This window comes from Mustela erminea, chromosome 13 (genome assembly GCF_009829155.1).
Source record: "Mustela erminea isolate mMusErm1 chromosome 13, mMusErm1.Pri, whole genome shotgun sequence".
Classification (NCBI taxonomy): domain Eukaryota; kingdom Metazoa; phylum Chordata; class Mammalia; order Carnivora; family Mustelidae; genus Mustela; species Mustela erminea.
In genome coordinates this window covers 55,082,317-55,106,644 of record NC_045626.1, presented here as the reverse complement: position 1 = coordinate 55,106,644, position 24,328 = coordinate 55,082,317, and the positions used below count along the sequence as shown (strand labels likewise).

Here is a 24,328-nt window from a genome sequence, read left to right as displayed (position 1 = left end):
TATTCTTCAACACTTTTGCTTTCGTCTTTGTGCTTGTCAACCTTGTGAGCTCTAACGTCTGCATTCCATGAAGGTCGAGGAAGGGGAGGACATGGGCAAAGCAGCACTGGCATCACCTTTACCCTCCTACCGGGAAAGAAGCCTTTGTGGACATCCTTATATTGCACTTCCCTTAGGTCTTATTGTCCCAGACGGTGTCAAATGACCACATCTAGATGTGAGAGGCTGGCAAAGCCAACATTTTTAGCTGGGCACATTGCTGCCTTGAACCAAATCAGGGTTCAGTCAACAAGAAAGAGGGAATGGACATTGGGTGGGCAACTACAGTGTCTGCCTGGGCTGCTGATGGCAGCCACATAATTCCATGTGAATGGGGGCCCATTAGGACATTTTACTTACCGTATCATGCGAGTGTGAAGCATTGCTCCTTACTCGGATAATTTCCAGTCTACAAGGATATTTTCAATTTTGTTTTGCCTTTGCAGGAAGAACTATGCCATTAGATTGACTCCTGCCTAAGTACAATTTTCACAGAAGACTTGGAATAAATTAGGAGCTATTAGTGCTTGATAATAGCTCATGGTATTCAGAAATAGAAAACCAGAGATTGATTTTAGACAAGCTAAGCTCTGAAATAGGAGTAAAGTGGGGATTAGCTTCCAGCATGGTGGTCAGGATATGCCAAATAATGCCTACAGGTGTTAATTGTTGCTGTCTTTGTGATTTTTGATTCATTTATAAAATGTTTTTATTTGGTATTTATTAAGTGCCAGTTGCTACTTGTAGTGGGTTCTGGGGCTCCAGTGGTCGACTCATTAGATAAGGTCAATGTCCTGACTCTAGTGAAGGGAGACAGGAGCTCAGCAGATAAACTAGGAAATCGATTTCAGTTAAAGTGGCAAAAAGCAGGCAAGGAAGGGTAAAATGTTCAGGATGGTCTCTCTAAAAAAGAATGATGTCAAGTTGAGAACATTTTCTTCTTGAGACTTAATTCTTTAAATATCCAAGTTAAAAGGAAGATATTCTTGGTAAAAATGCAATTATTTTCTGAGGAAAAAAACATTAATTTTATCATAGGTTCCCTTATCCTAGAGGCAATAATATGAAGGATTATAGAATTCACAGGTTTCTTTTCCCCAACAGATGGCTGTCTAATTCACCGTTGAGTCAACCCATTAAACTTCATCATACAAAATGTACCAAGGAAAATTGTTAGATTCCATGCTTTTTTATTGCATGTTCTTCTCTACTTCTTCTTTGTTATGATCCTTGCTTGCGGTTCTTAATGTAATAACTCTTCTCGTAATAGTTGAGGTCATACTCTTCCTTACGTATCTAACAAGTAGAGAAATATAACCCCCATTGGGACATTGGAGATAAGTGTGCCTTGATAAATATTTAAAAGATCACTTCAAGCCTAATTTAATCAAGTGCATTGAAATAGTCCTGAAAAACATATTAGAGAACCTTCACTGACAGTTTATTGGAAAGTTGTCCACACAGAGCGACAGGCTGACTGACAGAGAGCATTTGTTTGGTGGTTTGTTTATAGGTATAATATTCCAGGTCTTTGTGACGGTGGCCTTGGTAGTGCATCATGAGACGCAGTTTGGAGAAAAATCTCTTTATATTCTGTGCTTCTTTCTTATAAATCTTTTTATTTACCGACTGACATAAACATACTTTTTTTTTTTTTAAGATTATTTATTTATTTATTTATTTGACAGAGAGAAATCACAAGTAGTCAGAGAGGCAGGCAGAGAGAGAGAGAGGGAAGCAGGCTCCCTGCTGAACAGAGAGCCCGATGCGGGACTCGATCCCAGGACCCTGAGATCATGACCTGAGCCGAAGGCAGCGGCTTAACCCACTGAGCCACCCAGGCGCCCTAAACATACTTCTTAATTAGAGACTTGTTTACAGTTCTTTAACTATAGTTTTCATTGAATTTGTTTAAAAGTTGTTTCTTTCTCATAAATGAAACAAGATGGGATTGGGAGGGAGACAAACCATAAGTGACTCTTGATCTCACAAAACAAACTGAGGGTTGCTGGGGGGAGGGGGTTTGGGAGAAGGGGGTGGGATTATGGACATTGGGGAGGGTATGTGCTTTGGTGAGTGCTGTGAAGTGTGTAAACCTGGTGATTCACAGACCTGTACCCCTGGGGATAAAAATATATGTTTATAAAAAATAAAAAATTATAATAAAAAAAAAAGTTGTTTCTTTCTCAAGGCTGCTTCCAAAAGCTACCTTTGGATTAGGCAACATGTTTCTCTCTGTTTATCCCTCAAGGTGTTTTGCAGAATTATGAAGGCATAATAAGTGTCTAAGACAGATTTTCTTCTCACTCAATAAACTTACCGAAAATGTCTCTGAAGTCTAAATATTTGCTGTGGTACCTTCTAATATTTGTTATACGTAGGCTGTGGGCTTGTATATAGCCTGTGAGCATCTACAGCTTGCAGGTTATAAACAAAGCTGTAGAAATGGCAGCCCAGGAACATATCTTGAGGTCCTCTGACATCTTCAGGTTAACTAGAGGAGGGAGATCTGGCAAATAGTATTCCAAGAGAATGCCCATTTGCAGCAAGGAAACTGTAGGGGGCGGGGGGTGCTGCCACCAAAGCTTGTGGGCAGTAACAACTTGAGAAGGGATAGTGCGTAATAGCACCAAGGCAGCAAGTGTGATGTATCCTCAGTAGCACATGACGGGCTTCATGCACAGCAGTCATTAGTGACCTGAGAGGAATGATATGGTTTGAGAAGCGAGATGTGAGGAAACAGAAATAACTTCTCTGAGAAGTCTGATTGGGAAAGGCAAAACAGTGAATGGCTCCTAAACGGGAATGTGAGTCCCAAGGAGAGTGTTAAGCTTTTGTTTTCTGTTTTGTTTTGTTTTGTTTTGTTTTTCTTTTTGTGATGGGGAAACTGGAATTTGTTGAAATACTGGTACAAGATTCATTAGTGCAGGAGTGATAAGAATATATTAGAGCCTAAAGACCCTATAGGTATTCCCAAATGGAAAGGGTGAGAGACCCACCCTGTAGGGGAGAGAGCTCCTCATTGTGATGGAAAGGAAGGAGGGAATGCTGTACCCCAGGACAGGTTCCTGTTTTCCCAGTGAAGTACAGGCAGGAGCAGCGGATAGAACCAGAGGTAGAGGCTTGCAGAGGCCTGGGAGAGTGGGGAGGGGCTCAGGTGACACTGAAGACCATAGTTTTCATTGTGTAATTTTTTTCTAGGAGAACTTATTCCTGTGAAACACAGACCAGCAGGGTGGTGCCGCTGACCCATGGCAGGCTCTTTATATCCTTCCTACAGTCACCTGTCACAGAAGGTCTTCGAGGCAAGGGGGCTTAAGTTATTCGCAACAGAAGGGAGCTACTGGTTGGCAGAATCAAAGAAAAGGGAAGGGAGTTATTTATGAAGGGAGAGAAGTGAGGATGGGAAAGAAGGGACTCTGTGGCCTGGAAACTCCTAGGATATTGAACCATCAGCAGCAGCTGGGCTACCTCAGCAAGCAATCTGGAAGGATATGATTTTGTAGTCAAGATGGCTTGTTTGCTTAGTGCTTTTGGAAGCAGTGTCATTTTGTGTGATGACAAGATCCAGAGCGCTTTTTCTAAAGGGAGAGCAGACTGAGGAAAATCACAGAACAGAGAAACAGGGTTGAGCTCCTGATAATCTTTAGAGATAGATTGCCCTTGGGCTTGATAGAGTTTCTCTCTGGCCTGGAGTGGTTACATATTAGCACTGATATTAGTATTAAGTACATACAGCATTATAATAGTATCAGAGCAGCATAAGTGTTACTGTACATAGTATTAGTGAAGTGGAGTAGGAGTCAGTGCTTTTTTTCAGCTAGCTTTGAAAGCTACTTAAACATGGCTAGGGCTATGTTCACCATCTTTGGCATGTCTCATTTATTAGCTGAATTTTTTTTTAAGATTTTATTTTTTTAAGAGAGAGAGAGGGAGAGCGGAGGGGCAGAGTGAGAGGGAGAAATAGATATCCCACTAAGCAGAGAGCCTGACACAGGGCTCAACCCCAGGACCCTGGGATCATGACCTGAGCCAAAGGCAGACTCCTAACTGACTGAGCCACCCAGGCACCCCTATTTATTGAATTTCTGTCCTGTATTTGGGGGAGCCTTGTTTTGGTTGAGTGGTGTTTCAAAGGGAACCACAAACCAGACCTCACTCTTTCACATTTTTAGCTCATGGTTATATCACCTTTGCCAGTATGATTCGCTAAAAGAAATGGATGAATGTTCTCATATTTTTAAAACATTTCAATGCCTGTATATTTCGCTCTGCCTCAGATATCAGTTGTGTTAGTTTCATCTATGACAGCACTGATATTTTCTGCTAAATCATGTTATAAAACATCACAAGTATCTAGTAAGTATTTTAGTGATGGTTTGTTTTTAATTTGCAAAGTCTCAATGAATATCATTTACATATTTTAGTCTTTCTAGTTCTTTACTGAGGGTGTTTTCAAGGTATGTTCTTTTACTTCCTGAAGGAGCAAATGATGTGAAAATCCTTCCAGGGCAAGCTGTTTGTCCTACACCAGGGTGCCGAGGAATAGGCCATATCCGTGGTCCACGGTATTCAGGACATCACAGGTAAAAGTTTTTCTTGTTTAAATTATTTTAGGGATGAATTGGAACAGTGTGCAGATTAGCAGCTATAGGTAGCATCAAAAATGACTCTCTTGGAGCCAAATGCCTTCCCATCATGCTCCCTTCTCTGTGTCTCTAAGGCCCCACTTGACTTGAGTAAAGCCCCACTGCTGCCTGCCCACCTCTGCCCTTCCTGGAGCTTTCTTGGACCCTTGAGGTCTTTCCTGGACCTGCATCACTTCCCAGAACCTCTGCTGTCTGACACTTTCCTTAACAAGTGCCTCTTCTATGGGATGTGCTCACCACTCTGTGTCCCACCCCAGGCCTGAATTTTCTCCACACAAATGCTGCATCCTGCTGTCTTCTAGAGAAATTCCAGAGCTTCTTGCCTCTCCCCCCTATTGTTTTCACCTCACCCCTATTTCCCTTTCTTTATGTCTTAGTCATTTGGAGATGAGATAATTCAGTGATAGAATAGAAAGTATTAAGTATAAGTTATATTGAAACATATACCCATGTATCCAATATTTCAGAAAAGTTTAGAGAGGATAGTGCTTTAAGAAAAAGTAAGTACAAATAAATCCATATAAGTCCCTACTATGTTTTCTGTTTCCATCAATTGGTAAAATAACATAGAGATGAATTATTCATATGGTGCTATAGTTATAGAATATGTAAACTAAAAAAAATTGTTGAAATAGAAAAATACATAAAATAAATGTCATAGATAAGTAGAAAGAGAAGGGAATAGGTTATGAAATGTGTGACGCAAGGTGTAATATTTGTTTGAACAAAAGAGATCCATGTGGAAGTCTTGCTTTACCAGGTGGTTGCAATCCTGGAAGCCAGTACTGAAAACAGTTCTAAATGAACCAAAGCAAACGTTACTATAAGGAATAATGGTAAACACATCCCAAATAGTATAAATGAATATGTTATATGTGTAAATGTAATATTAACACTTAAAAGGATGTCATATAGAATCCATAAAAAAAAGAAATAAAGATATGTGAACATCTTGGGTACTTGGGCAAATGTGTAGGTCTCATGGGCTAGGAGACTGGGGACAGATCTCTGGAGACATTATGGTGTTATGTGGGGGAAGGAGGAAAAGAGAGTAAAGGACAAAAAGTTGGGAGGGAGGGGGAGTGGTCACACCATTTGGGGGACTCTGTATTAGGTGAATACCCTGTTGAAAATGATAGAGTCATTTTTCAGACATCCTTAGGTGTATATAGCTATGAAGAATCTTCCTCAGGCTTTTGTTGTGGGCTTCTTTTTGTTTTTTTAAAATCTAGAACTGCATACCCCTCTATGATTAGTCACAAGTCATATATGCCTGTTTAAATTAAAATTAATCAAAATTATGGGGCACTTGGATGGCTCAGTGGGTTAAGCCTTTGCCTTTGGCTCAGGTCATGATCCCAGGGTTCTGGGATCGAGCCTCACATGGGGCTCTCTGCTCAGCGGTTAGCCTGCTTCTCTCCTCCCCTGTTTGCCTGCCTCTCTGCCCACTTGTGATCTCTCTTTCTCTGTCAAATAAATAAATAAAATTTTTTAAAATTAATCAAAATTAAACAAAAACTAAATCCTCTGTTCCGCAATCACATGTAGCCAAGTGTGCCCATTGGCCTCCATACTGAATGGCACAGAAAGCAATGTAGCATAGCCGTGAGAGTGTTTACCCTGTTCTGCCTTCTCCTAATAGATTTTTGAGTGGCAGTTATTTCCAGATGAAAAGTGAGTCCTTCCTTCAAAACTTGGATCATTATCCTGAAAGTTAGGAAGACTGTAACATTGTGGTTGGCCTGGTTTACCCTCCTGAGGCACTGGCGCTGAAATAACAAATATCACCCCGGACAGCTCCAGCGTGATTCCCCTGGAGATAAGATTACCAGGTAGCTCAGTCAAGGTCTCTTCTCCCACTTCATCACAGCGGACTTGGCTCCCCACTGTTCCTTCATGTGGTTCGCTTGCTTCTCCCTGCTTGGATTCGGAAAACATAGCGAACAGAGTCACAGTGGGTGTGCTCCACTTTGTTCCAGCAGCTTCCTGGAACTTTTCTCATTCAGTATGGCACAGACAGACCCAGTTGTTGTTCGTATTTGTAGTATCTAATTATGAATAATATTGAGACTGTCCGACAGGATTTCCTCCATCCACCACGCAGCCTTAAAGATTGGCCTCAGAACTTCTGAAGAAACTAGAAGAGTGTGGAAGTAGAGTTTAAAGAAAGGCATTCAGTGAAGCCTAGCAGAAAAATCAAATACTGCACCTATACGATAGTCAGAAAGAAAGCACAAGGCAGTCTTTCTCCAGACCTAACAATTCACAGGGCTGCTCAGGGCAATGCCTTTGTGACTGGGTCTTGGCTCTCTTCCCGCCCTAGACCTTGTTATAATAGAGCAGGCTCCTGTAAATTGAAGTCTTCAAAAGCTTAATGATTCCATTACCTCAGAAAAAAAAATAAACAGCCACCTGTGATGAGTTTCTTTCTAGATTAGAAAAGACAAAAATTAGATAACTGGATGGTTCTTAAACTTGCATTTAGAACCTATACAGGATTAAACTGACAGACAAATTTTTACTTACCTGTGAAAAGAGATTTTATTATATTTAATACTATTTTGTATTCATGGAATGAAGATAAGTCCTTGGTGGGGTTAGTGTTGATTGTAAAGCAGTTATGGAGGGCAGAGGTTACAGACAATATAAGGTTAGCTCTAGTAGGCACAGAGCATTTCTCTCTCTTGCTTTAACCATTTTCAGTGACTGGTCTTGTCTTATCAAGTTTAGCTTTGAGATGCTAGAGTTACTAATTGACTGACTGTATCCATTTTTAATTAAAACTTTGATTTCTTTTTAAACTCCAATTGTTGTTTTCACTTCTCTATAGGTTATCACATTCTGAATATCATTACTAAGTTAGTCAATGTACTAATGTAATGTTGAGTATAACTTAAGAACTTGGAACTAATTGGGCAAGAACAGTTACGATAAATCATTCATATTCTTTGGGGTTTGTTTTTATGTATTCCCGTTACTGTAGTATTAATTTTACATTGTTGTATAACATGAAAAATATTGTTCGTCAGTGTGTATCTTTAGTGGTATCTGTTGAGAATATTACACAAACACACACACCTAACTACACCTACTAGGAATTTGCCTTAACATACCCAAAGTTGTCATTATACATTTTCCATCTTATTTGTCAATGAGACGGTAAGCGGGAGATGAGAATTTTAAAATGCTGCATTCTCCCAGAGCCCTGGATTTGTTGTCATAATCATCTCTAGCTTGAGTTTCCTGAAGCATGTGAATTAGACTTGCATTTTCTAAAACGAAAGTTTTTTTTTCTTCTTGTCATAAATATGTACCTTTACCGAGGAGTCATTGTTATACAAAATGCTTTTTACAGTTTCTAGTCCAGAAGAGTTTTAGGCAAATATTTTTACATTTAAAAAGAGGAAGAAAATAATATAAGTAGAAACCCCTTCAGATTCACAAAGTCCTGTACAAAACAGCTCAATTGACCTCTGCTTCCAAAGCCTTGGGGAATGCTTGGAAGTATAGGAAGACAGTGATTTTAGTTGTTCTATAAAATACTCTGGGCAGCAAAGTGCTTGCAAGGAGTGAATCTTGTTTTTACCATTTTATGTCAGAGTTTCTGATTCGGATATTGAAGGCATGGTGTTTTGAAGGGAAGTAAACAATATTCTTAAAATAAGTTGTCAGTGTCTTGTTTCGTACAGCGGGCAAGGAGAGTTGTGACATCAGGACATAGCTGACAACATTTGAAAATAATAGACCTCTTTGAGAGATCAGGAGTACCTCTTGGTATCCTTTTTAGATGGATTTCAGACAGGTTTACTCTAGTTTTCATTAAAATAGTCAAGGGGTTAACAGTAATATTCAGAGCTGTTTAGAGTTGATGTAAAATCTGCATAAGCCATTATTTAGGAAAAATTGCATCAATTCTTATCTGTATGAAAATAGAACTTTTGGTACACAATTATCACACAATTTACATGTTATTTGAATGAATTTACATAGTGAGTAAAATGAAGTAGGTGTGTTTGTTAACACAGAAATATTTAAAGATGACAATATTGGGACTACAAAATGTAAACTTAATTTAAGCCAGGGTCCAAGATTAGACAGGAATTTGTTTTTTCTAACTTGAGTAGAACACAGATTCGGAAAGACTTGGTCAACCTCTGTGTCATAAAATATACAAAAGGGGGGCACCTGGGTGCTTAGTCTGTTAAACGTCTGCCTCTAGCTCATTATCACAGAGTTCTGGGCTTGGGCTCCTTGTCAGGGCAGGTTTGTTGTCGGGGGGTTGCTGCTCAGAAGGGAGCCTGCCTCTCTCTCTGCCCCTCACCCCTCTGCTCCTGCTCTCTCTCAAATAAATAAATAAAATCTTTAAAAAATATACAAAGGTAGTTAGTTAAGGAGCTAATAATGACATTCTTTACACAAAGAGCCAGATATTGTTACAAGGTAGGGACCTCTTGCCCCAGTGCTCCCAGGTGAGATACAGGACACACATTGCTGGTGTCACACCATAAAGAAAACACACACACACACACACATAGAAAAGGGATATCTACTGCTCAAAAGAAAGGATATCTGATAATCTACTTTTGGGTGCTATTCATGGAAATTTATGGCACAACTTGGCCTCTATTCATGATTTATAAATCAGTTTGCCAGTGTGTGTGTATGTGTGTGAGTGTATCATGGCATATATGTGTGTTTGGTATGTATGAATATGTATATATATGTGATGTGTTCATATGTGTGTATAATGTGTGTGGGTACAGTAGGTACATCTGTGGGGTGTGTAGTGTAGTGTGCGGTGTGTGTTGGGGAAATTGTGTGTATGTGTGTGTGTGGTGGGGGTATTGTTGGGGGAGTGTGCTGGACTGTGTAAGTGTGTGTGTATAAGTGGTGTGCAGAACCTGTGGAACTCCTCTGGCTCTTGACCTCATTGACGAATCTCTTGGCATTCTTAGAAGTGGATTTTCATCTTTAGGGAGAGCATTTGCTGTGCTGTGCCCCTGCTTCTTGGGTGGGTTTCCTTCCTGGTTGCCTGGCAGTGCGGCCTCTGAGCATAAACCCCTGCACCCTCTCTGATCCCTCCCAGCCCTGCCTTCCGGCCCGGATTCCTTTGACAAAGCCATTCCCCTCCAAATCCTCTCTCAGCAGCAGTTGGGCCCCTTGGATGGTCCATTCATCATTTCTCCAAACCTGGAGAACCTACCCAACCCCCTGCCCTTGCCGGTTTCTCTACAGGTGAGCTGCACAGCCATATTACTGGGACTCTCCTGCCTCCTGGGATTCCCTTTGCCTCCTTTCTGCCATGTACTTGATTTCCTGGGTTTCAAGTCTTGGTCCCTGGTTTATTTTCTCCCAGGTTTTGGGGTAGGATTTGTGGGAGGTAGTTGGATTTTTTTTTTTTTAAGATTTTTATTTATTTATTTGATAGAGAGAGATCACAAGTAGGCAGAGAGGCAGGCAGAGAGAGAGGGGGAAGCAGGCTCCCTGCCGACCAGAGAGCCCGATGTGGGGCTCAATCCCAGGACCCTGAGATCATGACCTGAGCTGAAGGCAGAGGCTTAACTCACTGACCCACCCAGGCGCCCCTGAATTTTTTTTTTAATATCAAAAGTATTTTTTATCTCTCCTCAACTATAGTCATTGACTTATGGATAGAATTCTAGTTGGAGACCTTTTTCTTCAGAATATTGAAGGCATCGCTCCATTTTTCCCTCTGCATACCAGAAGTCAACTGTCATTCAAGTTTCACTTCAGGAAAGGATTGGTCTTCCTCTTCTTCCACCCCACCCTCTGTAAGAATTTCAAGCCCTGGACATTTTCAGGACTTTCTTTTTATCACTGGTATTCTGAAATGAGATTTCATTCATAGGTTCAATCAGCAAGCTCATGTCTTTTGTTTCTGGGAAATGTTGCTATGGTAATTTTTGAGTAATGCCCTCTTTTCTATGTGCTCTGATGTTCTCCCCTAGCACTGACTTCCCTGTCTTTTGTTCTTTCCTATGGACTGTTTCTTCAACCTTGACTTGTAGTTCTTTGGTTGAGATTTTTAATTGTACTGGGATTTTTTTTTTTTCAGTTTCTTGAAACACATCCTTATTCTCTGATTAGTTTTTTATTGCATCTTGTTCTGATTTTTTTGCTTGTGTGTCTTTTTTTTTTTTTTTTTTTAACTCTCTGACAGTATTTGAGGCTGTTGTTTTCCTGCTCCCTACATCCCCTTTTTTCCCAGGTACTTGTGTTTTGACTTGGTTTGGGTGAGGTTGGTTGGCTTCTTTCTATTAGATGAAGGACATTCTGGTAAGTCCAGCAGTCCTCCGTGTTCACTCTTGAGAGAGAGGCACCAGAAGGCTGGGATGTACCTTTGCATGCACATGTGGGGCCCACCTGCTGGTGAGCTTCTTGGACTGGTCAGGCAACTGCCCAGCTAAGGCCAAGGAGCCTGTCACCAGCAGTGAGCCTCCTCCTCTGAGTAAGTTCCTTCTAGCAGACATGATGTTTCCAAACGTTTCCTGGGTATTCTTATGCCATCCTCTCTCTGCAGACTCTTGGCTCTGTCCTTGTCTGATATAGGAAAGACGCTAAGGTCTGAAGCCGACAACCAAGAAGGAATTCTTGAGATGTCTTTGGTGTAAAAAGATGATTTTATTAAAGTACAGGGACAGGACCCATGAGCAGAAAGAACTGCACTGGGGTCAAGAGGAGTGGCCCATTATCTAGTTCCAAGTTGGGAGGGGGTTAGGGATAACGGAAATCTCTAAGAAATTTTGGAAGCAAGGTTTCCAGGACCTTGAGGGGGCTAGCTATTGTTGGGAAAAGATCATTTATTTCTGTCTAATAAAACCTGAGTCATGAAACCCTTCAGATGTGTATCTGTGGGTCATATGCTTGGGGAATGATTGCCAACATGTATCATGGGGAGTTAGAGATAAAGGAAGTTTCTAAAGGAATTTTTATCTATTAAAGTAGACTTACAGGATCCTGGGAGTTGGGCTAAGATTATCTTTTGCCCTTAGTGAAGTATTAACATGGAGATAGCAGAGTTCCTAGAGGAATGTCACTCTGTTTTCAAGGACTTATCAATGGGCTACAGATAGTAAGGAAATTTAGTACTTTTTCTTCTGCCTTTGTTTCCCACATCATTATCCATTTTCCAGCTTCAAAGATGTGTTGATTTATCTGCTGTCATTTTTTCTTTTGTGCTTTTTGTTTATGTATTTATGCCCTCTCATTCATTCATTTGATTATTTTAGTAATGAGAGAAGGAATTCATTACCAAGAAGAAAGGAAAATATAATTTTCTAATCTGCCATATTTTCTATTTTTATTTTTTTAAAAGATTTTATTTATTTATTTGACAGAGAGAGAGATCACAAGTAGGCAGAGAGGCAGGCAGAGAGAGAAAGGAGGAGGAAGCAGGCTCCCTGCCAAGCAGAGAGCCTGATGCGGGACTCAATCCCAGGACACTGAGATCATGACCTTAGCTGAAGGCAGAGGCTTAACCCTCTGAGCCACCCAGGCGCCCATTTCTCTTATTTTTAAAACTTGGTTTACTTCCCAAGTAATCATTTAGTTAACAGTATATAATTTTATTTCTCTTTATTGTTGTTCTGCCTTATAATAATAACATTTTCTTCTTCATATCCATAGAAAATAAAAGATTGTGTAAAATGATTGGCTCTGTAAATTTTATGAATTTATAATGACTGATTGGAATACTGTGTAGAAAAGGATTCTCAAAAGCATGGTTTTAATTTTATATGCACAGTACTTCTTAATTTGTTGTCACCTGCAGTTAAAGCTTTATCATGCCAAGGGAGTACCTTTATGACATGTGTTCACGTTTATCTGATTCCTTTGTCACTTGGCCTGTCATTTTCTTTGACTTTATGTAACCACATTGTGAAATTGAACTAGGTAGAAATTTAAAAATAAACTTGTAGATGTATTTTTACTTTAATAAGTAAAAAGAACAAGAGGATATGACTTGAGATAACACTTTTAATTGTCAAAATGGCATGATTAATTGCCCAATTTAGTAAAAGCAATGATAAAGTAATGAAAGATCAGCCTTGGATCTTTAAATCATTTCTATCCATTACTTAGAATTCTTTTTTTTTTAAATTTAATTAATTAATTTATTTGACAGAGAGAGATCACAAGCAGGGGCAGCAGCCAGCAGAGAGAGAGGGGGAAGCAGGCTCCCCACTGAACAGAGAGCCCGATGCTGGCCTCAATCCCAGGATCCTGGGATCATGACCTGAGCCGAAGGCAGAGACTTTAACCCACTGAGCCACCCAGGCGCCACCATTACTTAAAATTCTTGAAGGTTAATGTGTGTATGTCTGATTTTACTCACTGGGAAATAATTGTATGAGAATTCTGATTTTTCCCTTTAAGGAAGAAGACTGCATATGGGATCCTTAGCAACTGGGGCGTTGATTTCCAAAGACACAGTATTCTTTGACATAATCGAAGGATTTTATTTTGTACAAAATTTCAAATTATGTGAACTGTCAAGATTGTAGGAATTACATCCTTATTATAATGAAGGTAGATTTAACTTTAGTTTATTTCTACATAAGACCAGTTTATAGCAATTAATGGTAGGCCAAAATGATAATATCTGGTAATTTTAAATCGTCTTAAAAACCAAAATCAAGGACACCTGGGTGGCTCAGTTGGTTGAGCAACTGCTTTCGTCTCAGGTCATGATCCTGGAGTCCCAGGATCAAGTCCCACCTTGGGCTCTGTGCTCCACAGGGAGTCAGCTTCTCCCTCTGACCTTCTCTCCTCTCATGCTGTCTCTCTCTTTCTCTCCTCTCTCTCTCTTAAATAAGTAAGTAAAATCTTAAAAAAAAAAAAAAAATCACGGGACACCTGGGTGGCTCAGTTGGTTAAGCAGCTGCCTTCGGCTCAGGTCATGATCCCAGCGTCCTGGGATCGAGTCCCACATCGGGCTCCTTGCTCAGCGGGGAGCCTGCTTCTCCCTCTGCCTCTGCCTGCCATTCTGTCTGCCTGTGCTCGCTCTCTCCCCCTCTCTCTCTCTGATAAAGAAATAAAAATAAAATCTTAAAAAAAAAAAAAAAATCAAAGTAAAATATAGACAAAGTCCATTCTCTTAAGAACTAGAAATTTTACCACCTGTGTTGCTTTTGAATTAATACCATTTTATTAAAGAACTAATCCATGGTCAATAGCAAAATTTTGGGTAATATACAGAAGTATTCAAGAGCAAATAAAAACCATTCATATTCCAACTACAAACTTATATGCCTTAAATATGTTTTGCTTTTCAGGTTTTTTCGTGTATGTGTATTTCCCATGAGTAAAATCAGACAGGATATACAAATTTTGCTATTTGTTTCTCAGTAAAAGATCAAATAGTTTCTCGTTTTGTTAAAAATTTCTCAGATACATTAATCAGATGTTATTTGGTGCAAAAGTTTTAATACTGTTATGTCTTTGCATGGTGGATTCTGTATTAGTTAGAAATGATTCTTAATCTTTATTTTTCCCTGTCCTCTGCATTTTCTCATGTTAATAGTGCCAAGCAGGATTTTTTTTTAATTTTGAGAAAATCTTTATCTATTCTATTATTTTTAGCACTTCATGTCAATTTATTTAGGTATTCTTTTTGTGAGAAGCATATAACTGTCTTAAAAGTAAAGTCCCATCTAAGAGTCATTTCCTATTGATAACATAATTTGACCTATTTGCAGTTATTGTTATAATTATTATATATATTGTACATATTCTAAATTTTTTATGTCATAAGTTTTTGTTTGCTTGCCTCTTTGTTTTAGTGACGGTTGTGGGGCAAGGAATGGGACCTTCCTTCATTCTTTTCCTCCTGTTCCAGAGCATTTTGTTTATTAATGAGTTCTAGTTTAAAGGGAAAGTTTTTAGTTTTTATAATGGTTAGTCTGAACTTTTCCAGTGCATTCCTACAATTGTGTTTATGTAACCATCAAAGTCATAGAACATTAATATGGCTTTCTTTTGTGAAACTTGAAACACTGAATGCTATTCTTTTTTCCCCTCATCCAACATACGCACTTGTATTAATTGAACTTGCGATTAGATACTGTACGCTTTTCTAAACTTTTCAGTTTTTAAGCAATAGAGTTCAATTCTTAGAAAGAACAGAAATGGGCAAACAGTTTTGCAGCCATACTTAAAACAACCATGTACCCTTACTTCTATATATTTTACTGGTTCCAGAGGTATCCTCAGCCCTTTCGGTGCAGTTATTGAATTTTTTAGTTTTTATTTTAATTGCAGTTAGTTAACATACATTGTGATAGTAGTTCTAGGTGTACAATATAGTGATTCAACACTTGCATACATACATCACCTGGTGCTCATCACAACAAGGGTATTCCTTACTCCCATTCACTTATTTATTGATCTAACATCTATTATTCCTTGTTATGGCACTGTTCGTTTCGAGGTTTGTTTTAATTTGTCTGTGGCATCTATATATTATACTTAAAATCTTTGTGTATCTCATGCATGAAGTCAGTCTGAGAGGAGATAAATGTCTTAAGCCCAGAACTTTTCCTTCAGAGTTCCGTCAGCATTGCTTCATATCACCTTCTGGTTTCTGTGCCATGTGGGCAGAGTCTAATGCCAGCCCCACTGATGGTGGCAGAGGTGATCTGCACTTCTTTTGTCAAGCTTTCTTACAGAATATGTTTATGTGTTTATGTATGTCCTATGAAATTTAAAATCGCCCTGCATATGTCTAGATATGGTTCTCTTTTCTTTCTTTCTTTTTTTTTTTTTTTTTTTTTTTTAGTTGATCTGTAATACTGTATGTTCTTTCATAGCTTTTAGGCCAAAGTCCTCTTTTATCTCAGACCATCTTCAAGTATTTTGTATGGTATCTGTAGTCTTCTCTCCAAAATTTCCATTAGATGACATTGGATTGTCTGGATCTGTCCTTCCTGTCTCTCTTTTTGTCTCTTATTGTTTTCAGTTCTTCATTCTTGTCTCTGCATCCTGGGGCAGAGCTAGTTTGATCTTTTGTACTGATCCTTGGCAGTCCTCTCGCACCTCCTTGCCAGCTTTCTTGGCCGCTCTCATTCATCTCTATCACCATGTACTACCTCCAGTGGCTCCTCTTAGGCAGGTATTAGGAGAGACATTTCAGATGCAAAATTCTTACCTGATCCTGACACATAATCATCCCTGCACTGGAAAACTTCATTTCTCCATTTATTTTTTTTCAGAATAAAAAGTTTCAAGTGCATGTAACCCTTAATTAAAAATAATTTAAGAATGTCCCTTATAATTTCAAATGGTTGGACAAGGGGTAAGTTCACAACATCTGTGGGTCTCAGTTTTTCCATCTGCAAAACAAAGTTATTGGACTAGATGATTTGTCATTTCCCTGTTAATTACCTTACCTACCTATTGTTACGCTAAGTGAAATTCATCAGCATAATCTTCTGAAGAGCTAAAACTTACTGCCTGGACAGAGCTTACTCCACTTGCCAGGAACTCACTCAGATGTAAATTTCACTATTTGTTAAAATGTGAGTATCTTGAGTTCAGGATCTATATTCCAAATGTAAGGCCTATAACTACAAAACTATAGCCAATAGAAAGAACCAGGTTGGAATAGCCCCCTTCCTAAAGACATTGCAAAAATCAAGATTAATGATCCTTCCGTTATCTGCAGGCACAACAGAAAAGAATATGACTCCCCAGTCAGTTTGTTGTGACTTCCTAGAGTTACTCAAATTGTCAAAGAATTTGTCCTAGCTAATCTGAATGCATAGGAAACTCTGTAATCTAATTTAAAATGGATTGTTTTCCCCTAAGAAATAACATCCCTAAGACTAGGAAGTTTCACCCACTGTGGTTTCTTTCTTATAGGTAAAGCTTCTTCTGGAGACTCTTCTCCTAATTTTTAAAGAGTTACCATTATTAAATGTAACATAGCCAGAGACTGTCTGCCTTCCATGTATGAGGATAATGTTGATAGTATCCCTGATTTTTGGAAATTACTTGGAGTGCAGACATTAGGGTGGACCAAGTTTGGTACAAAATTTGAAAGTTGATATTTCTCCTTTGGAAAGAGCCTGTTATACAAGATAAGAATACCAATGAATAACATGTTATATTTGTACATCATTTAACTTCTCTGAGAACATTTTCACATGCATTATCTTAATATCTTAATGCACAGAGCAGCCCTATGATGTAAATTTTATTGTCTCTAATTTATGAATGAAGAAAGTGAGTTCTGGACACACTGTGTCTTCTCTTCCCGGTGCACAACTAGCAAGTGGCTGATGTCCACTTCTCACTACTTCTGGATGCATGGGTGCTAGTTGCAATTAAGTCTTTGACTTGTAGATGAGGAAGATTTAGGTCAGAAAGGGAAATGGTAAGATTAAACTACCCACAAAATTACTCCATCTGGATACTCAGCTGTTAAGGAGATGGTCAAGAACAGTATCCTCATGAGGGAAGAGCAATACAAAATGATCTCCAGGATTTCTTCCAAACTATACATTTTTGATTCACAGCTCTGGAATACATACATAAAAACATGCACACACATGGAAGGCAGGGGCTCTTGAACACAATTCCAGTTGTTGCTTATACTTTGCTCTAGACAATAAGGAAAAATATAAGCTACCTGAATGTCTGCCTCCTCTTTGGTATGTAGAGATGTTCAAGTACTCCTTGTCAAACACGAACCATCAGTAACAAACTTATAAATCAGAAATCTGAAATAAAGTCTCAGGCTGTGAAAATATTAAGCTAGATATGATGATTTTAATTACCCCTTTGTCTCAATTCTTCTCATCTTGATGATATAATAAGTACAGCATCATGCTCTAATGTCTGTTATTATAATTCAGTGCCCACATATGTCAGATTTAATATTCATTTGTTCATCTTTATGTGGAGCCAGATGGTAGAGGTGAATTGCCTATTTATAAGAACTAGCTGCAATTAGTGAATTTTCTAATTCCTTCAGTGATAACAGTGGGTGCGTTTAGGATGGTTTAGGACTGCGTTAGAAATGCCAGAGCACCAATGCGAGGTAAATAATGTGGTACTATGTATCCCAAAAGATCACGTTGAATACTAAAATAGACACAGTGTCATTGACCTCAATTACAATGATGCATGCTGAAGAAAGTTCATGTATGAATGGAGGAGAGATAATTCCAATATAATAAACCAAGCTTTGATCTCGGAGGCCAGTCATGCAATGTGGTAAACATCAATTATGTAGTAAATAACAGAATTTGTTTTAAAAGATACGGCTATTCTGTGCCTGGTTATATGCCCAACAAAAATGCATGCATACGTCCACTAAAAGATATGTACAGGAATGTCGAGGCTCTGGTTACCCTTGGTGTTATGACTGAAGAACTGGGAACAGAGGGGCTCTGTTTCTTGGTCTGGTGCTCATGTCAGGAGCGTGTTCAGTTGGTGAGAACAGTTTACAGTCTGCTCATTCTGAACATAAGGTCCCCTTCAATAAAAAATAGTTTGCAAAAAGAAATTACCTCAGCAGTATTGAAGTGACCTTCCCAGGACACATTACCCACAGGTTTCTGCATGTGGTCTTTGATGGTCTGAAGTGTAAGGGACATCAAGCTGGAAGGAAGCTGCCCAGCCACTCCTACCCCTCCAGAGACCTCTTATGACAGGACAGAGAGAGCAGACACGTCCAGGGTCAGGGCTGTTAATGAGCTCCCTGGGGCTCCTGGGCTGTTGACCAACTCAGGAGGAGAGTGGTCAGCTTCTAAGGCCCCCGTTACCAAGGCCTATTGTCATCCCACTGTCTAGTGACCTGGAAATGGACCTGTGTTGGCCTGAGCCTTTGTTGGAGCCCCATGGCCCACAGTGTTTGGCTTAGGTTTTCGTCTGCTTTGCGTGTCTCTATCATGGGTTAAAAATAAACACGGTACAGAGTAAAATGTTGAAATTTCACTGCATTGGGAATTAGGAGCCCTTGCTCTTCAGCCCTCTGTTCTGGAGGATATTACCCTGTTGTTGGCTGGTTTTGCCTCCTTTATGCCAGACACTGAGTGGAGTAGAGAAATGACTTCTCCTTCTCTGAGACAACGGGTCTTGCAGGCAGAGGTATCAGGATAATGAAAATAGACTAAAATCCCTTCTAGTAAAATTTATATTTCATGGAAAACCATGTTGGAGTCAAAACCATCCTTGAGTCAAATCTTCCACACACCTGAAGTGGGCCTGAGCCTTCCATCAAGTGTATCTGGCCAGGCTTCTGTGCTGTTTAAACTAGCTCGTAAAACAGATGACAGAACCTCAGAATAAAAGAGCGTGCACCACTGCTTTGAGTATTTCCTGAGCAGGGATGCACACGCCTGTAAGCCTGACACCCTGCCTCTTTCTCGCATCCCACACGTTTATCTAAGAATTCTTTGCTAGTAATTCACAAACACGAAAACTGCCTTAGGTGTTGTCTTTTAAAAAGGAACTAAGAGCCATGTCCCGTTAAACAGCAAACTGACGTTCTAGCCTGCATGTGAGGAAAGCCTCCGGGACCGTTCCGGGCATTTCCGGGCCGGCTGCATGTGGGCAGCCACTTTGCATCCCTGTGCTCACAGCAGATACTGGCTCCTTCTGACCGTCACTTCCAGCAGGCTCTAGTCTTTGTTCACAGGGATACGTGCTAAGGATTTCAGCACAGTACTCCCCGGCTACTATATTTCTAAAATATCAAGCTAGTGGCTGGGAGCAGGAGAAACCAGGGATCTCCCTCGTGACCTGTGACTTGGTAGAATACTTGTTGTTAGTAGCTGGTGGGAATGCGGGGATGGGCTGGCTGCGGGCCACTCTGGTAAGAGGTAAGGGTCGGGCTTGGAAAGGAAGCTCTTGGCAGGGAAGGATGTTGTTCTGGTAGCAAGATAATCTGCACTAGAATCATTAGGACGTACCAGATAAATATAAATACGCAGCTGTACCTTGATGTGAACATTTGTGCCCAATGGTCAAAGCCCTGCTCTTCTATAATATGTGAAAACAAATAGAGAAGAGCAAAGTCCTCGATGGTCATTTAATCGAGTACTTCTGGTGTTACTTAACAGTATTTAAAAATAAGGCTGTGTAAGTGGCCAGTGAAATTTTATGTGTATTAAAGGTTTCTTTTGAATGGAATAGCTAGGTACTAAAGAGAAAAACACTGTAGAAATTTATGACTTAAAAGGCAGTTAAAATTTGCAGATACGTGTTTTATAAAAAGAATTACTTATGACTTTAACAAAAAATATATCACATGGAATGGCTTATGTTTCTCTCTTTCTCATAAGTTTTTATCCTTTTATTGAGCAAGGATTTACTGAATGTCCTTTATATGCCCAGCATTTTGCTACATATAGATCTGTTCCTGTTCTAGAAGCTCACAGTCTAGGAGAGGAGATAAACAATACCTATAATGTTAACTAAATGGTACGAGAATAGTATGCTTGGGAAGCCATGTGTGGGTAGTCATGTGAGGGTCCCTTGAGTTAATCGATGAGTTTCAAGAAAAGTATCCCAGAAAAGAGGATATCTTCCCTGAATCCTGAAGGATGAGTAAGATTTAACCAAACAAAAGAGGAAAGGATAGCTGAGGTACAGAACAAGTGAGTGCATGTGTGCCCATGTGTGTGGTTGCACATTATTTCAAATATTGGGAGCTTGGATTTGGGTGGTGATAGTGGAGGATGTAGGGTGACAGATGAAGTTAATGATGTGACCAGAGCCATGCCCACCGTGCTGCTAAAGCATTCTAACCTTTGCTGGCCCTGCCTTCATAGCCTCTGAGATAAGAAGTTGAGAGAAGACATTTCACCTTGCATTCAGGTCCCAGTGGTTGTTGTTTTCCTCGGGTGCATATTTTGGTGGCTGGCTGGTCCCCTATTAAGACATCTGTATAGTAAGGGCTAGCTTGTCCTTCTCACGTTACTAATACAGAGCCTCAGACAGTCTTTCCATGAGTTTATGCAGTGCTCTCCAGCTAGTTCAGGATGCTGGCATCAAGAATATTTATTTTCTAACAGTGCCATTGTAGTTTCATTGTTAATAATCCACTGAGAATTTTTTTTAATACTTGACACTTCAAGATTAGGTTCCTGTTGTGTGCCGAGAATCTTGACATATGATGCTGTAATCAACTGTCACAAAAAGAGTTTCACAATAGATAGTATCTCCATTTTATAGATGAGGAAACCGCGGTCAGTTTCAGAGGACTGGCTATTGGGTTATCAATAAATGGCAAAGCCAGATTTGAATACAGTGATTTGGGTCCTCATTGCCCTCAGTGCCATCTCCTTCCCCTGCTGTGAAGCCCAGGAGGCAGCCGATAAGAGGAGGGAATTTCCACAGCTGGGGCCACCTGTCAGGCCAGTGCAGGCCTTGGGGCCCCCGTTTGCGTTCAGCAATCTCTGGGAAGTAAGTGAACATCTCTTACTGTGTCCTCCTGTCCCTTGCTTCACCAGCTCTTCTGCCCTGAACTGACCTCAGCTCCTACTGAAAACATAACCATCCAGTCAGGCTCCTGTGGGCACAAGAGAGGAGCCCTCCTACTCAGCACCGCTATGGAACACCCACCCCACCCCACCCCTGCAGCTGTCATCACCTGTCTGCCTGTACATCAGTCTCTTCCTTTCTGAGGTCATCTTCCCCACAAGATCTAAACAGACGCTTAGTACATCTGCATGACGGAACACAATGCAGCAGAGAAAATGAACAAACGGCAGCCAGACACAGGGACACGTGGGGTTCTCACAAATGTCACGTTAAATGAAGACGCAACAGCAAAACAACGTGTGCAGCACGATGAGATTGTATACAGTTTTGCAACAGGCAAACTCAAACACTATTGAGTAGGGAACCGTGCAGAGCTGGTACAACTGTAGGCACAAGCAAAGAAATGAGGAGGGAAGAAGGGATAGACATGTGTCCGCTGGGGACCTTCGCAGTGCTGGCAGTGTTCTGTTGCTTGACCGTTGCTTTATAATTATGTTTTAAACAAAACTCACAGGTATTTTGGTCTTTCGTATATAGGAAACATATAACAAAAAAAAAAGTAATAAAAAATTTAAACATACCTAAATCTCTTCTATTAAAAAACAAAACAAAACAAAACCTTTTTCTACTTAAGTCCCTCTGTAACTTTCTCCATGTCCCCCCTCCAGCCTTTACCCCAAATATCCAGAGGGGTGCTTGTCCCTGCCCACCTGCGCCTCCAGCACTGTCGCGTGGCTTCCGGCCATGAGGCCCTCGGACACTGTTTTCCTCGGTTACCTGCTGCCCCTGTTGTTGAACCCCATGGTCATTTCTGACCCTCCCCGGGTCCTGCTTTCCTGCAGTGGTTGTTACTGACCTCTCTGCCTGGTTTCCAAGACAGTACCTTCTACATCTTTCTCTTTCTCCCAGTCTTCCTTGTTGACTTCTTCCATGACCTGCTCCTAACATGTTCTCCCTCAGAGTCCTTCCCAGGACCCCCTCTAATCACTCTACTTCTGGGACCCTTCACACCAGTTGTGGATGAAAATGCTGGGAAAGCTTTGTATAAGCACTGATGCCCAGGACCCACCTCCCAGAGACTCTGAGTTTACTGACGTGGGGTGAGACCCAGGTTGTGGGGTGCCTTGCAGCTAAGTGGTTCCAGTGTACATGGGGACTGAAAACCATTTCTCTCTGCTTCCTCTGCAAACTCATGGCTTGGTCATGACCATGGTTTTTGTGACATCCAAGTGCTCATGACTTCCCTTTATGACTTCCCATTTACCTCCAGTATAAGGCACTCCTAGGCAGAGACTTGTATATCCAACTGCCCAATGAACACCAACTTCTGGAGGCTTGCTTGGCGCCTCAGTCTTGTCATGGTCAAAGCTCCAGTTATTGCCCCCCACCCCCAGAATTTCAGGTTTGTGGTGTGATCACTTATCCAGTTACCTGACTTGCAAAGTGAGAAACCATCCTACCTCGTTCTGCTCCCTTACACATGGCATTCAGTCTGTCACCCAGTCTTCTTGGTAGATTCTGCTTCCTAAATGGTCTCAGTTGTGTCACTCTCTGCCATTCTTTCTCAGTGATTTGGTCAGCCCTCTCCTGTCTGATTCCCTTGCCACAATCAGACTGGTCTTTTTCAAACATTAAGCAGACAGTTTCATCACTCTGCTTTCAACACCATTCTGTGGCTCCCGTTTCTTGCCAAAGCATTACCGTGGCTTCTAAGGCCCATCTCCACTGCAGCTGCGTGCAGGTTCCAGGCTCCCAGTACCTGAACGTGCTTTTCCTACTTCTGGAAATCCTCTTGCAGTCCCTGTTTGTGTATATACTTCCCTTGGGTGACCCCCACTCATTGTAACACAACGTGGACCTCATTCTTAGATTTCCATGGCTCCCCCCATCTGTTGTGTGACTTCATACGTGCCCCTAGAGCATCCCCCTGCCCCAGCACACCTGTCCTGTCTGGCAGCTCAACTGACTTGTCCTTCACCCTCTGGCGCCAGCCAGCGATCCTGAAGGTGACACTGGGTGTCGATCATCACGGGACCCAGTGTCCTCACCAAGTGCCTGGTACACATGGGATTGATGGAAAGTAATAAGATAGCCTTCCTATGTTTTTTAAAAAATATTCAAGGATTAGAGTATAAAGAATTAAGTAAGGGAAGACACTTTTCTGAGGAAATCAAATGGCACATATTTATTGAGCAGTGAGAGATGTAGTTTTCAAAATGCAATTTTATTTCAGTGATATTTTTGTCTTCATCTGTTCAGGCTAGTATAACAAAATGCCACAGACTCGGTGGCTTATATATAACAGAAATTTAATTCTCACCGTTCTGAAGGCTGGAAGTCCAGATCAGGGTGTCAGCATGGTCATGTTCTGCTGAGAGCCCACCTCCTGGTTCATAGCCAGCATCTTCTCATTATGTTCACACATGGTGGGAGGGGCAAGGGATCTCTGTAGAATCTGTCTTAGGGGAGCACTGATCCCATGTGCTAAGCTACCTCCCAAAGGCCCCCTCCTAAGAATGTCACATTGGACATTAGAATTCCAACATATGAGTTGGCCTGGGGGCACAACAGTCAGTCCATTGCACTAATTATTCCAGAAACATTGGTTGAAATATTGCTGTGTCCCTGCACTGTGATAGAAGCCACAAGAAGTCATAAAGGAAATATACAGACACACAAGGAGCATGTTGTCTAATAAGGGTGAGAATACATGAATACAGATGTTTTAATACAAAATAGAAAAGGACGAGCATCCTAGAACAAACACAGATGAGTACTTAGAGCTTCAGTGGAGGGTGGATTAATTTGTAGCAGGTCAGTGACAGAAAGCTTCCCAGAGAAAGTGACGTCTGCACTGTACATGGTCAGCCAAATGCAGGGTGTGGAGAAGGTGGGGAGGGAAAAGAGCTTCTGAACAGGTTGGAGGGTGGTGCTGGCTTTTTTCTTCACCTCATTCCAGTTACCTCTGTGCTTTATTTGCCTTCACTGGAAATGTGTGTGTGTGTGTGTGTGTGTGTGTGTGTGTGTGTAGTATGTCCACCTAGAACCCTTCCTGGCACATGTTAGGGGCTGAATATTTTTGGAAGGAAGGAGGAGAGGATAAAGAAAGGAAGGAATTTGGTTTTAATCTC

The 24,328-nt window shown here is 40.7% G+C and overlaps 1 protein-coding gene across 7 annotated transcripts in view; it reads left to right on the top strand.

Annotated features, from left to right (window-relative positions):
* L3MBTL4 (L3MBTL histone methyl-lysine binding protein 4) overlaps positions 1–24,328 on the top strand; it is a 453,724-nt gene that overhangs the window by 289,873 nt on the left and 139,523 nt on the right. For all 7 annotated transcript variants that reach the window (XM_032309584.1, XM_032309585.1, XM_032309583.1 and 4 more), the window contains one exon: positions 4,523–4,625. In XM_032309584.1, the coding sequence (XP_032165475.1) occupies positions 4,523–4,625 (103 nt within the window). The remainder of the gene's footprint in view (positions 1–4,522; positions 4,626–24,328) is intronic.